Raw genomic sequence first — 15206 nt, 5'->3', positions numbered from 1 at the left:
GGCTATAGATTTGTTTGCTCAACAAAAAGCTCGAAGAGTAAAATTTTAATTTACTAATTCAATAATATATTTGATTTTTATTTTTATTACACATATTTTTATTTTAAATCCTATCCTGTGCTGTGTATAAAATATAGTAGTATAAGTATCCTACACGTTTATGTCTATATATCTGTAAATAAATAGGCTTAACACAAAAAGAACAGCGATGGACGCATTATTTCCGGAAGGCCTATGTAGGCTATGTCAAAATTTCAATCAATTAGTGTAAATCTGATAGCTGAAATTATATTATGGATGATAAAGGTAAAAGTAAACATAAGTGAGCGGCATTTTTCAGTTTTTGCCCCGCCTAAAAAAATTAAAGATCCGGGGCTGGTAAACTACGCAAATGTTAGATAACCAATAAAAAAAAAATCAGCTGGAGTTATGTCCTAGTAACTAGGTCATTACATAAAGACCACCATTGTTACTTAGGAATAATTAAGTGATACGATTACATCACATATCACTTCCTGGTACTTGTCACAAGAAACCATTATTAGTTATATTCCTTTATTATTATGTAGATAAGCATTCATGTACTCTTTGAATTAAATAAAGGGTAGTCTTGCTCTGCTCTTCAAGCGGAACACACCTAAATATTGTTTTTAAAAACCCTTTTGTCTTCGCCCACAACCTAACTGGCGCAGTCGTGTTACAAACGGTAGAAAGCTTTAAAAAACGCCTTCTTAAAGCAAGTATCCGCAACGCGAAAAAGAACCTACAGTGAGCAATACGACAAAAATAGCAGCAGCACTAAGTAGCAGCAACAGCAGCAACAGCAACAGCAGTGGCGGCAGCAGCTTGGAGAACAGCAGACTCAAGCCTACAAATTGGCAATGCTCGTGGGGTAAGCATATAATTTGTTTATTCCCGAGATCCTTAATCACTTTCCCACCCCAAAAACACTTCAAGGTGTGTCTAGTGTGAAAGTTAAATAGTGTTATATAATAACACATCTTATCGCCGATTTATCTTCAATCCATTATTCAATCTAAGGAATTACCATGGCTCAAGGAAGGAGTATGGTTGATGATAAATCCTTAAAATTTGAGGAAAGAAACTTGAAACTGAGAACTCTGCTTTCGCAAAACTCCTACCCACATATGACGGGAACAGAACTCTAGCGTTCTACTTAGAAAACGTAGAGAATGCATTAGAATTAATCCACAATAGCGAGGAAATAGCCATCTCGTGTCTGATTAGAAATAAGTTAAAAGGGAAAGCTGCTGAAGCACTTTCCGAAAATCCAGGTGCAAGAACCTGAGAGCCTACTTCGAAAAACGAAATCCGTAGTTTCGGATGACGGATCGTACATTTTGTTACTACGAAGTGTTACGGATTCGATGACGGATTCGACAACGGATCCGTAATCGGATTTTGACACTTATGACATTTATACTTTCGTCGACCGCACTATGAAAACCCATTTGACACAAAATACATCGTTTCTTCGTTCGGATCTTAGCGTCAATTTTACGAAAGCTCTAAACCTTTCGTTTGATTTTCGTTTGGTACTCCAGAGGTTTTAAAATTGCTCAATAACTCCTGTGTGAAGAATTGTTGCAATAGGAAAGTGCTGGACGAAGTTGGAAGCGTCTCTAACTGCGTAAAACCTTCGTAACATGGAATTTGTAAGAACTTATAGGACTTTGCCACCCCTTTTTGAAACCATCTGCGAGGATATAGTTCCACTAATTCCTCCAAAGAACATATACGGGGAATTGATACTACCACTAAGGTAAGCTACAGAAGAAATATTACTTTCTACCTTTCTCAAGAACCTAGCTGGTATTAGTATTGTAGTATTCTTAACGTCTAAATGATCTTGTTTTTGTTTTTTGATGCATTGTACTAAAATGTATATAATATTTGTTTATTTTCATATTTTGACTGCGCTACATTTTTATTCTAGGAGTTGTGAGGGAGCTGTGGAACTAAGTATAGATGGGTCCATGGCCCAGCAAACAGTCTCTGAGTGCCTCAGGCAAGTGTCTGAGTCAGCCTCATATATTGACTAAATTTATAAAATTTCCACAAAACCGACAAGAAGGACTCTAATTAAAGAACAGTGACTTAATAGATATTAATCATTCTTAGAAAGTACCTAAGTATCATCCACATAGCATTAGCCTTTAATTTAAAATAAATTTAAACACTTTATTTACTTAGGTTAAACAAGCCATTAATAATTTCAATTTTTTTCATAAATATGTAATTCCAGGCAAATATATGTGGGTGCATTGACTGCACCCATATAACCATTTGAAAACTTATGAATTTTATGCCATCCTTTGTACAAAGTACCTATGACTTTGAATAAATTAGACTATAAACATAAGCCGTCTTATTACAGAACGAGGTTTAACTAAAAACTTTGGTTTAAACCTATACAAAGTACGGTTTATATAAAAATGGTATTACAAAAAGTGGTTTAACGATAAACCATGGACTATTTGATGGTCTAATGCTAAACCTCGGCGCCCCTGGTTTGATGATGGTCTAAATCGTAAATGTCAATGCAAATTTCAAATCATTTGTCAGATTATCTCTTAAATTAGCGTCTGTTTCGTTGTTTTGTGTTATTTTTTACACGAAAATGGATATTAACATGGTAGATTCAGTCGATATTGAGGATATTGAAGCCGTTGAGCAACTGGAAACGCCACGCCGACCTAATAGAAATCGTGTTCGAGTCAATCCCTTCATTGATTTATCTGATGAAGATTTCAGGCAAAAGTATAGATTTACTAAATCTTTTGCAATGAAAATAGTAGATTTATTAGAGGACCCATTAACTCGAGACACCCGTGGATGCCCGGTGTCTCCCGAAATCCAAGTGGTTTGCGCATTGCGAAGCTGGGCTCGACATGAGGTAAGTCATGAACAAAGCTTATATTTGCATTTAACAATACACTCATAATCATTTATAAAAAATTATACCCAAGTTCCAAATCAATATTTTGTAATTTTTTTAATATAGATCCAAGATGATACAGCCGATTTGCATGGAGTCTCACAGCCCTTTATAAGTAAAATATGCAAAAAATTAGCAGGAGCCATAGCCGGAATATCGCATAGATTTATAAAAATGCCTGCTTCATTGGCAGAACAAGAGGAAGCAATGCGAAAATTCCATAGAATTGCAAATTTTCCTTCAGTAATTGGTGCAATTGACTGTACTCACATAAGGGTAAAAAAATTATGTGAAGATGGTGGTCAAATATATATCAATCGCAAAGGATTTCCATCTATTAATGTCCAGCTATTCTGATTTTATATTCATATTTTTATTCTAAAATAAACAATAACTTGTATGCAGAACCATCCCTAAAGTACATTTGACTTTACAACCTTATACTAGGGATAGAATGTCTTTGTTTAGTGTGACTATTATACAATAAATAATAAAAATTCTAGGTCAGATTGTTATTATTTAGGCTTTGCAGGGATACAGTGGAAAACTATAATTTAAATGTGACTATGCTCTATAATATGAAATGATAATGTGTATAGTCAATTCATATGTATGTGTTAGATACTAAAATAATCAACTATTGTTCCAGGTAGTCTGCGATGCAAATTTAAAAATAATAGATATTGTTGCTAGGTGGCACGGCAGTGTCCATGACTCTCGAATTTTTAGAGAAAGTCGACTAAAGCAGAGATTTGAGGCTGGTGCCTTCTCAGGCATTTTGCTTGGAGACAGTGGGTATGCATGTACACCGTATTTGTTTACTCCCTTACTGAATACCTCAACACCCCAAGAAGAACGGTACAATAGTGCTCACATTAACACCAGAAATGCAGTGGAGAGATGTTTTGGGTTGTGGAAGCAGAGGTTCCGTTGTTTATTAAGAGGCCTTTACTGTGACATTGAAACTGCAAGAAAAACTATTGTAGCATGTGCTGTATTGCACAATATCGCAATTGATATGAAGGAAGATTTGTTTTCTAGTGGTCTCGAAGACGAAGTTAACAGGCAATCTCACGCAGTTGTTTTGGCCGCAGAAAACAATGTTCGCGGAAATATTAGAAGAAGGCAATTTATTGAAAGACACTTTTAATTAAAATAATATATTTTTGTAATAAGCTTGAAATTATATTTTTTATACCTGAAAAAGAAAATGATATTAGACATAACTAATATGAGTATTACTGTGACACTTATATAATCATAGCATTGAAAACTTATATAATAGTGGTATATTATTATTCATATGTTACATTTACCATTTAATATTACTCTGTACTAGATTTCTTCGTATTTTCTAATAATTCTATTTCTAGCTCTAGTTTTTTTATTTTTAATTTTGCAATTTTAATTTTGTATTCATGTTCTTCTGCTAGCATTTCCAGTTGTTTTTTTTTAAATTGAGTGTTACTCTCTAATATTTTTTCTTGTGTTGCTACTTTTCTGAAAAATCAAATATTTATCCTTTATTCCTAATTTAATCTTAGTAAATAATAAGATTAATATAAACTTAAGGTAATCTTGCTTACATATTTTGAGGGCCCTTTTTATTATGAATGTTGTTTTTTTTTCGTCAGTAGTAACGGCAGTCGTCACATTTTCATTTGGGGCATCTGAAAGTATTTTAGTTGTATTAATATAGACTAAAATAAAGTCTCATTTTCATGTTTTATTTGCGTACTTTTATTTTCCTTTAAATATTCGTAATATGATTACAGGTTACAATATATAATATATTAAAGAAGATTTTAATTAAATATAATTTTTACTTTGGTCCATTATCACTTCTACCACATCATTGTATTCAAGGGGCATGTTTGAAGGAGTAAAAGCACTACTAGATCCAGCTATTACTTCCTTAACTTCTAGGGGTTGTAATTGAACCTAAAAATATTCATTATATTGTTAAATTATTATTTTTATATTAATTTAAGCAGTATTTTACAATAATAAATAAAAATCAATTGTGCTAACAGCTGTTTTGTTAGCATCACTGTCATAGTTATTGAATTCCACAATAAAATCATGTGGAGCAATAGCCATAATCGCTAGATCTTCTTGCGAAGGTGACTTAGGCTTTTCACCACCCCCTGTCTGCATTTGGTGATTTCTATGGGTGGACAAATTAGCTTTAGCAGCAAGCTTCATTCTTTTCCACGCTAATTTAACATCACCATCAGACCTATTCTTTCCCATGAGTACATTGATCCTGAAAATATTTAACAAACTTTGTTAATTTGCTTGGTAATAACTGATTATAATAATATTATAATTATAAAAAAAACGAAATACCTCTGTGCTATGTTTTTCCATTCTTCAGTCTTTTTCTTGTTGGATGAAGCTTTTGTATTTTTGTTCTTTATAATATGGCGTGATTGTGCAATTAATTCACGTAGTACATCCTATAACATTTTAAATGTCGTTTAGCTTGAAATCCATCTATTATATTTAACAAATTAAAAACTATATGACGGATTTTTTGTTTACTTACTTTTTCCTCAGTACTCCAATTTTCAGATCTTTTTTTCTTTCGGTTATCCATCACAATAGTACAAATAGTCAATTATTCTATATAATAATACACTGATAATAAATTCTAAAGCTATTTGCAAAAGTTACCGCAATAGTTTTGTTTATTGTTATGGTTTCATATAACGCGCGGGAAGCTTACGTTTCGTAACACGCATTTAGATGTATTACCAGCTAATACAACATTAGTCAAAACTTGAAACCTAAAAAAAAGTGCAATCGAAGTTACAACTATTATTTATCTTGGAGCAAAATAACCACGTCTTAATATTTTTAATACTCCTAAACATTATTTAATCATTAACATTGTTTGAAAACGTTTTCATTTTTGTGTATATGGAACGTTGCGATTGAATGATATCGTATTGAACGAATGTTGTTTGTATTTGTCTGTGGTTTATATATAGGCCATAGTTCAGATGGCAGTACTAAGAAGTCTACGGTTTTTATGAGTTTTGTAATACGGACAAATTTAAACCATGGTTTCTCAGATAAGCCTGGTTTTGTTAGTACAGGTTTAAGCTAAGGTTTATATCGCTTTTTGTAATAAGACGGAAGATGTTTTCTTGTTTCAGAATCAAATAATTAAACAACTACTAACTCGCTAGAGCTGCCATAACCAACACTGCATCACGCATGGAAGATTAACTACCAAATATATGTTATCGGAAAATAAAACATTATTACAATCATTTTTATATTTGTTTTTTAATTTTTTTTATTCATTTCTTTTAACTCTCTCAGAACCCCCTCTAAGGACCCGATTAGAGGTCCGCCTGTGTCGCTGGTTGCACTCGTCGTCGTACTCTCCTTGAAACTGTTAGGTGGAATCATAAGAAAAATGTTAATTGTTTATTGTAAACATCCTAACACAGGGTACATAAATATATGGGTTCTTATTCCTACTAATAATAAAATTCATAGAAAGATTCAATAAATTTTACCGTAAAAACCATTGTGTATATCGATGGGCAAAACTAATGATTTCTTTAATAGATCAAACCAAGGAATTTACTTGTTATTACACAATAACTGCCTTTACAATGAAAAAGATCATTTGTTTAAAGCGAGTAAATAACATTTTAATAATAAACTTACCAATACAATAAATAATTTTACTTGTAAATTACAATTCCAATTTGTTGTGATTTTCGCCAGTCAACTTGTCAATGTCCATCAATTGTCAAAAATTCTAATATTGCACAGATTAAAACATAATGCAATAAGACCGTAGATTGCAAAATCAACAAAAATATTTGTTATTTTGTAACTAATAAATATTTAGAGTTATGAAATAATAGTTATATTACAGAAAACCTAATTAGACATCGAATTTATATATTTTTTTCACAAGAATATCATAGTAGGTAAAAATTTACGGTTTTTGAAGATATACATCTCTAATCCGAAACAATATTTTTATTCGAACGATTGTTTATGGTTCCGAAAGGAACGATGACGGATACGAAGTAATTTGGTAGTAGGGTTAAATCCGAAGTTCGTCGTTTTTTCGTTTCGGAACGACGTTTCGGTGTTCGTTTTTCGAAGTAGGTCTACTGGACAGAAATTAAACAGGTGCTGTTAAGGAAGTTTGGTAAGTTCAGGACAGCAACACAACTCGTACACGCGCTAACACACGTTACAAGAGACAACTCGTCTCTAGAGGCATTTGGTGATAGGATAAGGGTATTAATGACCGCACTAATCACAGCTGAACCGAAAAATCAAACTCACTACGAACAAATAGCACTAGAGACTTTCTTTAAAAAATCTAAACCCAATAACAGCCATTTCAATCAAAATTAAAAACGTAGAAAATCTGGATCAGACAGTTATACTAGCCAAACAAGAGGAAGTAGACATCAGAGCTAGACGACTACAACAAAACAGATCCACCCCCACTAAAGTAACACCCAAAAATAAATTTAACAATAAATCAGGAAATTCTTTTATTAAAAACAACAAAAATAAAACTACACAGGCTAACTCCGAAAATAAAAAGAAAATTCACTTCCAAAGCGAAATGGAAGAGGAAGACGAGGAGGATGAGGAACAAGAGCAGGATAACGAGGATAGTGAATCCGAAAATAGTGACGAAAATTTTCAGATAGACCTTCTAAAACAACTAACAATATAGTATTTATGAATAACATAAAAAGTTACAGTAAACTCCCATACATATACATAAAGGAGCTAGGTGGCAGATTACTATTAGACACTGGCGCTTCACAGTCTCTAATCAACCCAAAAGCATTACAGAACAATACGGACTTAGATTTCGAAATTAAAAAAGAAACACATTTTATAAAAACAGCACACGCAACATTTAAGCATAACCAAGTAGTGTACATCACACTACCAGAAAGACTTTTCAAGGAAAAGATAACCCATAAATTTCTTATTTTCAACTTCGACTCAGATTTTATAGGATTATTAGGATTAGACTTATTAGTTCCATTAAATTGCAAAATAGATATAAAAAACATGAAACTGCACACCGACAAAACTGAAATACCTATTAGAGACGACATAAAATCTTACAGCAAAATAGAACCTAAAAGTGAACAAGTAGTTAACCTATTATGCAATTACAAAGAAGGTGAATACTACTCGCAAGGCAAAACTACAAAAAGCGGCCTAATTTTCCCACCAGCCTTAGTAACGGTAAAAAATGGAAACGTCTTAACAACAGTAATAAACACATCAGAAAACGACCTTATTCTCAAAAACAGCCATCACTTAAACTTACAACGCATTAAAACTAAACAAAAAAATATAAGCGTTGAAAACAAACAAAACAACATAAACTTAGACGAATTTCTGAAACAAAACCTAGAAAGACTTAGAACGACCCACATGAATCAGGAAGAATACCGCGAAATTAAAAAACTATGCTATAAGTATAGAGACATATTTCACTGTGAGGAAATCCCGCTAACATTTACCCATGAGATAAAACACAAACTAAGATTATCAGATAACAAACCAATATATGTACGAAACTATAGACAGGCACCAAAACAAAAAGAGGAGATTAAAAAACAAATAAACAAACTCCCTAGAACAAAATATAATTCAAGAAAGTAACTCGCCATGGTCCTGCCCCGTGCATATAGTTCCAAAAAAGCTAGATGCAACAGGAGAACAAAAATACAGACTCGTAATAGATTACAGAAAACTTAATGATAAGACTATAGAAGATAAATACCCACTACCAAACATAGACGACATATTAGATAAACTAGGACGAGCCCAATATTTGACCACCCTAGATTTAGCATCTGGCTACCACCAGGTAGAAATGCATCCGGATGATGTAGAATAAACAGCATTCACAATAGATCGAGGACATTACGAATTCCTCAGAATGCCGTTTGGTCTAAAAAACGCTCCTAGCACCTTCCAAAGATTGATGGACTCAGGGTTACGAGGCATAGACAACGTACTAACATACCTCGATGACGTAATAATATACTCTACGTCTCTACAAGAGCATCTAGATAAATGCAAACAAGTTTTCGAAAGATTCAGAACACACAATTTAAAAATCCAACTAAATAAATCAGAATTCTTACAAAAACAAGTGAAATTCTTAGGACACACGTTAACTGACAAAGGCCTTCAGCCAAATGAAGATAAAATAGCCGCAGTAAAAAAATTTCCAATACCCAAAACACAGAAAGAAATAAAATCATTCCTAGGACTAGTAGGCTATTACAGAAAATTTATACAGGATTTCGCGAAACTTACTAAACCATTAACCAAATGCTTAAAAAAGGGCAGCTAAATCAATTTAACTCCTGAATACATCCAAGCATTTGAAAAATGTAAAGAAGTACTAATTAATGCACCTATATTACAGTATCCAGACTTTGACAAACCTTTTATACTAACTTCAGACGCATCAGACGTAGCAATAGGCGCAGTACTATCACAAGGAACAATAGGAACAGACAAACCAGTAGCATACGCTTCACGTACGCTATCAGACACAGAACAAAGGTACTCCACGATAGAAAAAGAACTCCTAAGTATAGTCTGGGCAATAAAATACTTTCGCCCTTACCTCTATGGTAAAAAGTTCACTATCTACACAGATCGTCGACCTCTCACATGGATTATGTCCATAAAAGACCCTAACTCAAAACTCACACGCTGGCGTCTGAGATTAGCAGAATACAACTATGACGTACAATACAAAAAAGGTAAAGCCAATACAAACGCAGACGCCCTATCAAGAGTGCAAATAGTACATCATAACGAGCTAGAAACACAAACAACTAATCCTCAACCTAGTACATCAACAGAAGACATAGTCCTGGCAAACATAGACATTAGAACATTACTAAATATACCGATCACCCCTGACAATTTAAATCAAATCCATGACACCGAAACACAACCCAACACTATTCCCCCCCCCCCTCCCCTCACCCCTTTCTGCCCACACCTCGTCCCAGGGTACCCGAGTGGGGGCTCATTTGAGACAGCTCAGAGTCCCGCAACCCGGACCCATCCCCCCCCCCTCCCCGCACCCCTCTTTGCCAAACCTAGTCCTAAGGTAACCGAGTGGGGGCTCATTTGAGACAACTCAGCGAGTCCCGCAACCCGGACCTATCCCCCCCCTCAGTTCACCCCTCTGCAAAAACCTTACCCCGGGGTACCCGAGTGGGGGCTCATTTAAAACGGCTCCGTGAGTCCCGCAACCCAGACCCATCCCCCCTCCCCCTCACCCCTTTCTTCCAAAACCCCTTTTTCTCACTTTATCTTATTTTAATTCCCATTGACCCCCTACCCCATTTTTGACCCCCAACCTCCACTGACCCCTGACCCCCCATTGACCCCCCACCCCAATTTCGACGCCCAACCTCCCCTGACCACCTTGACCCCCCATTAACCCCCCACCCCATTTTTGACCCCCAATCTCCCCAGACCCCATATGCTCGAAAACATCCAGAAACAGCAGCGATTACTACCACAACAACTCGCCCGACCTGCCTTATACAGCACGGTTGCAGCCAACGCCAAATCAAGAGAGGCGCCACGCGGACACCCGCACATCAATACAAATCTACAGCTCCACCACTCGCCAGACCAGCCATCATCTTTACACCAAAAAGTCAAGTAGAAAACAAGCAGGACATTATCAGCGAATTCAAAAAGAACATCTCCCTTAGACAGTGCAAATGCACCAACCAAAGTACAGGCCCTATCCAATAACAAACTACGCATTGAATTCAATAACACAGACCACAGGGATGACGCCCTAAGGAGATTACGCGAGGAAAAGAACGCGCAGGTGAAACCCGCACACAGACTGCTTCCCATGTTTATCTTGAAAGGAATCTCCAAAGACATCCCTAGCGAGGACCTAACCAAAATCATAATCAATCAGAACCCCGACATAACGGACGCCGTCTCAAGCGGAGCAACAGTTAAACTAAGACTCAAACGGAAAAACAGAAATGATTCACTCTACAATGCGGCCTTTATTGCAGACCCGGTTGTACGGCGGCGGGTCATTGAAGCGGGGAGAATCAGCGTGGACCAGAGGGTTCACGTGGAAGAGTTCTCTCCGTTCATCCAATGCTTCCGCTGCCTGCAATTTGGGCACACCAGAGCCAAGTGCAACAACAACAAAACCCCCTGCGCTCACTGCGCCGATTTAAGCCACGATATAATTAGTTGCCCGCAACGGGACAAACAGGCCGCACCGCGATGCTACAACTGTACTAGTCACAACACCTTATACAATACAAAGATCGACACATCACATCGAGCCACATCTCCTAATTGCCCGCGGCTTGCAGCCGTAAGGGATAAAATTTACGCCAAAATAGACTATGGTTCACAGTAACAGCAACATAAAAGTTTTACAGTGTAATATAGATCGCGCAAAGAGTAGTCTACAAGAATTTCTGGTATCTTTCATGAACGGCCCCTATCATATAGCACTTATCTCTGAAACCTATGTCGGTACAAGCAAACAATTAAACAACATATCGGGAATCAAAATATATCAATACCAGATATCAAACACACAAATCAAAGCATGCGTATTAGCTAAAGAAAACCTCAAATTTAATCTTCTAGGACTATCCCAATTCTCCACATCCAACCTAAGCGTCATCCAACTCGAAGCGAGAAAGAAACGCACATACTTCGCTTCAGCATACATCGAACCCGTACACGACCCAAATCAAACATTGGAGAAACTAAATCACTTCATCACGTCCGTTCGTGGCTGCCCAGTCATACTGGGTGGAGACTTCAATGGATGGCACACGGAATGAGGCAGCGCATCTGTAAACCCCCGCGGAAACTACATCTTAGAAATAACACAAGAGCAGACTTACACGTATGCAATACAGGCACAACTCCCACATTCCAAGCATTCACACACTCGCGACTCCGCCAATCCTACATTGACGTCAAATTTGCATCCACAAACATGTGGGACCAAGTTCGAGAATGGCGAGTCGACCTCGACATCTGCCCCTCCTCCCAGCATAACGCAATCGCTTTCGATATAAATCTCGGCTCACACTACACTAGCAAAACATCAAACAACACACAGTCCACCTTCCGGTATAAAAGCGCTAATGCACATTGGACTCTCTTCTCCGGCTCGTTACTGACGACCATGACGAAGTCCAGCATACTCGAGAAAGACATACACTCACTGGACAAAGCGGGCCTGTACGACCTCATCACAGAACTCACTGAATACATACACACCGCTTGTTGCGAGTCCATGCCGGTCAGGGGGGGAGGGTCCAAGTACCGCCCCCCTTGGTGGACTGAGGTACTGGATTCGCGCAAGACCTCAGTAATCAAACTACACCATCTGTTACACAACACAGCCAAACGCGGGGGACAGACGGACTCCCTGGTAGAAGAGCTGAGAAACACCAAAAAACTATATGCGCAGGAAATCAGGGCGGCTTCCTCGGAAAACTTTCGCAATTTTTGTCAGCTCCAAACCGGGGAGAACGTCTGGTCCCTCACAAATAGGCTCCTAAAGGACACATCTCCTCGGAGACCACCGATAACACTCAAGCTCGGAGACCGGTACACAGAAGGGGGAGAGGAAACAGCTAACACGCTGCTAAGACACTTTTACCCGGATGACCGACGGAATACCGACTTGCGACACAACCATCTCCGATCAATGATACACACACCCTCGGATGCACCAGACGACCCACCTTTTGTCGAAGATGAAATCATGGAACATCTCAGCGCTATAAACCCGAAAAAGGCACTCGGCCTTGACGGATTAACCTCAGACATATGCCTACATTTCGCACAAAACTACTCCAAACTCATTACCGACGTACTAAATAGATGTTTAGAATTACAATATTTCCCCGACCAATGGAAAAGAGCATACGTTAGAATCATTCCCAAGCCCGGTAAACCAGATTACACCGATATTCGATCTTTCCGACCGATCGGTCTGCTGCCTGTCTTTGGCAAGTTGTTGGAACGCCTATTCATCTTCGTCAAGCGACAGATCCGCCAGGAATCGATTGACGAATGGAGCCGGAGATACGCGGACGGAGAGACGGCTTCGGTGACGAAGCTGTTCTTTCCGGACGCGGTCGAGGCGCACAGGGTCGTAAGGCGGATCGTCCTGGACTCGGAACTGACGCAGGTGTTCACGGGGCACGGCGGCTTCTCCGAGTACTTGAATCGTTTCAAATGCAAGGAGAGCCCGGCGTGCCTTTGTGACCCTGACGTTCAGGAGACGTTCCCACACCTCCTACTCGAATGTCCCATCCACGCAGACGATACACATAATTTGGAAAATAGGATAGATATAAAGATAACATTAGGTAATTTACATAAGATACTTAAAAATAAGGCAGATATACATATATTTACAAATTATTGTACAAAAATAGCAAATAAGGTAATAAAAAGAAATAGAGATAGAAACATTGCTAAATATATAATATTATGTATTATTAGTAATAAATTAGAAGTAAATAAATTAAGATATATGTATAATTAAGATAAATAGAAATAAGTAAAGGTAAATATAATATAGATAAATAAGATAACTAATATAAGACATATAGATAGAAATAAGGAATAAATGTAAGAGAAAAGAATAAAAAAAAGAAATAAGATAAAACAAAAGATGAGAAAACATAGAAAATAAAAGAAAAAAAAAGAGAAATAATATAAATATATAAAGAAAATCCCTTGTCCTGGACCAGAAAAAAAAAAGCCTATTCATCAAAAGGATCACCTACAAGGCGTCCGGTAGCGGAAAAACAAACAAACACCAATTCGGGTTCAGAGAACAGGCTAATACGACACTTGCCCTACACACTGCTCTGGAGCTCGTTCGGAGGGCGAAGGAGGAAAAACATCTCGTCGCCGCGGTATCACTCGATATCAAGGCGGCGTTTGACAATGCGTGGTGGCCGGCACTGCTGCAGCGACTCAGAGTCATAGGATGCCCCAAAAACACATTCGGGCTTATAACCAGCTACATATCCAACCGTAGTCTGACTCTGGATCATGCAGGGGTGCGAGTCGAAAAAGGCATGTCCAAAGGATGTATACAAGGGTCCACGTGTGGACCCATCCTCTGGAACATCATCCTGGACGAGCTCCTGGAGATAGAACTCCCTTCCGGATGCCACCTACAGGCCTACGCGGACGATGTGTTGCTCGTAGCCTCGGCTGAGGATGCGAGCACACTCAAACGCATTACCAACTCGGCCCTAGGCGACATCGCCAAATGGGGAAGAAGCGTCAAACTTGAGTTTGGCGCGGCTAAAACCCAGGCGATCGCTTTCACACCTCGGGCCAGGTCTGTAGGTTTTGCCATGGACGGGCAGCAGATCAAGTTAGCGAGGGAGATCAAAATATTAGGGGTTATAATCGACAAAAAGCTCAACTTCGTTAAACACGTAAATTATATCACGGACAAAGCGATTAAAATTTTTAACAAGCTATGCTTATACGTCAGACCCACATGGGGCGCCCACCCTGACAATGTTAAAACTATATATAAACAGGTCATAGAACCCACAATAACATACGCAGCCGGGATCTGGGGACATATCGCCTCCAAACAATATATTAAAAACATCCTAACACGCATACAGCGCGGATTCGCTATCAAAGCAATCCGCGCCTTTCGCACCGTATCAGCCACCGCAGCAATCGCTCTCGCACAATTTACACCCTTGGACCTCAGGATCCGAGAGGTCCACACCCTAGAGCAGGTCCGGATCACGGGAACCACACACTACTTACCTGAGGACATCCCACTCGAATCACCTACACCACCTCACCTCCTATTACACCCGGCTGAGCGCATCGCCATACCACGCACACCACCTACTGATAAAGAGTCGGACAAGGATAACGCCATACCACACATCACACATCATATATACACTGATGGCAGCAAACAAGAGGATGGCAGAGTAGGGGCGGCGTACATGTGCCTCGACCCTAGCGGCCGCACTACTACACACAAAATCAAACTACACAATAGTTGCACTGTCTTTCAAGCCGAACTCGTAGCCATTCTATACGCCTGCCGGCGGGCACTTAATCAAAGATACCAAAACGCACACATACATTCCGATTCACTATCATCTCTAATGGCACTCCATAACAGAAGTAACACCCACCC

General features: G+C 38.3%; 1 protein-coding gene and 1 long non-coding RNA gene across 5 annotated transcripts; one reads left to right on the top strand and one right to left on the bottom strand.

The window, feature by feature from the left end:
- Positions 1 to 2141: 2141 nt before the first annotated feature.
- Positions 2142 to 4688, top strand: LOC119190533. Its single transcript, XR_005112973.1, has 2 exons — positions 2142 to 2917; positions 3026 to 4688. It is a non-coding gene; the product is annotated as an uncharacterized LOC119190533 (long non-coding RNA).
- LOC119190532 lies at positions 4368 to 6127 on the bottom strand. Of its 4 annotated transcripts, XM_037442617.1 has the most exons (6): positions 5508 to 6127; positions 5309 to 5418; positions 4991 to 5243; positions 4786 to 4900; positions 4546 to 4629; positions 4368 to 4459 (listed from the first exon to the last, which is right to left on the bottom strand). In XM_037442617.1, coding segments are annotated over exons 1-6 (615 nt in total). In that variant the 5' UTR covers positions 5559 to 6127; the 3' UTR covers positions 4368 to 4457. The 4 variants fall into 4 exon arrangements, 3 of the variants coding, with proteins under 3 accessions (XP_037298514.1, XP_037298510.1, XP_037298513.1); XM_037442613.1 differs by having other exon boundaries at positions 4368 to 4629; XM_037442616.1 differs by having other exon boundaries at positions 4368 to 4629; positions 4991 to 5225.
- Positions 6128 to 15206: the final 9079 nt, after the last annotated feature.

Source organism: Manduca sexta, chromosome 4 (assembly GCF_014839805.1).
Source record: "Manduca sexta isolate Smith_Timp_Sample1 chromosome 4, JHU_Msex_v1.0, whole genome shotgun sequence".
In the NCBI taxonomy this organism is placed as follows: domain Eukaryota; kingdom Metazoa; phylum Arthropoda; class Insecta; order Lepidoptera; family Sphingidae; genus Manduca; species Manduca sexta.
The sequence above is the reverse complement of the archived record's forward strand: the minus strand, read 5'-3'. Positions and strand labels throughout refer to the sequence as shown.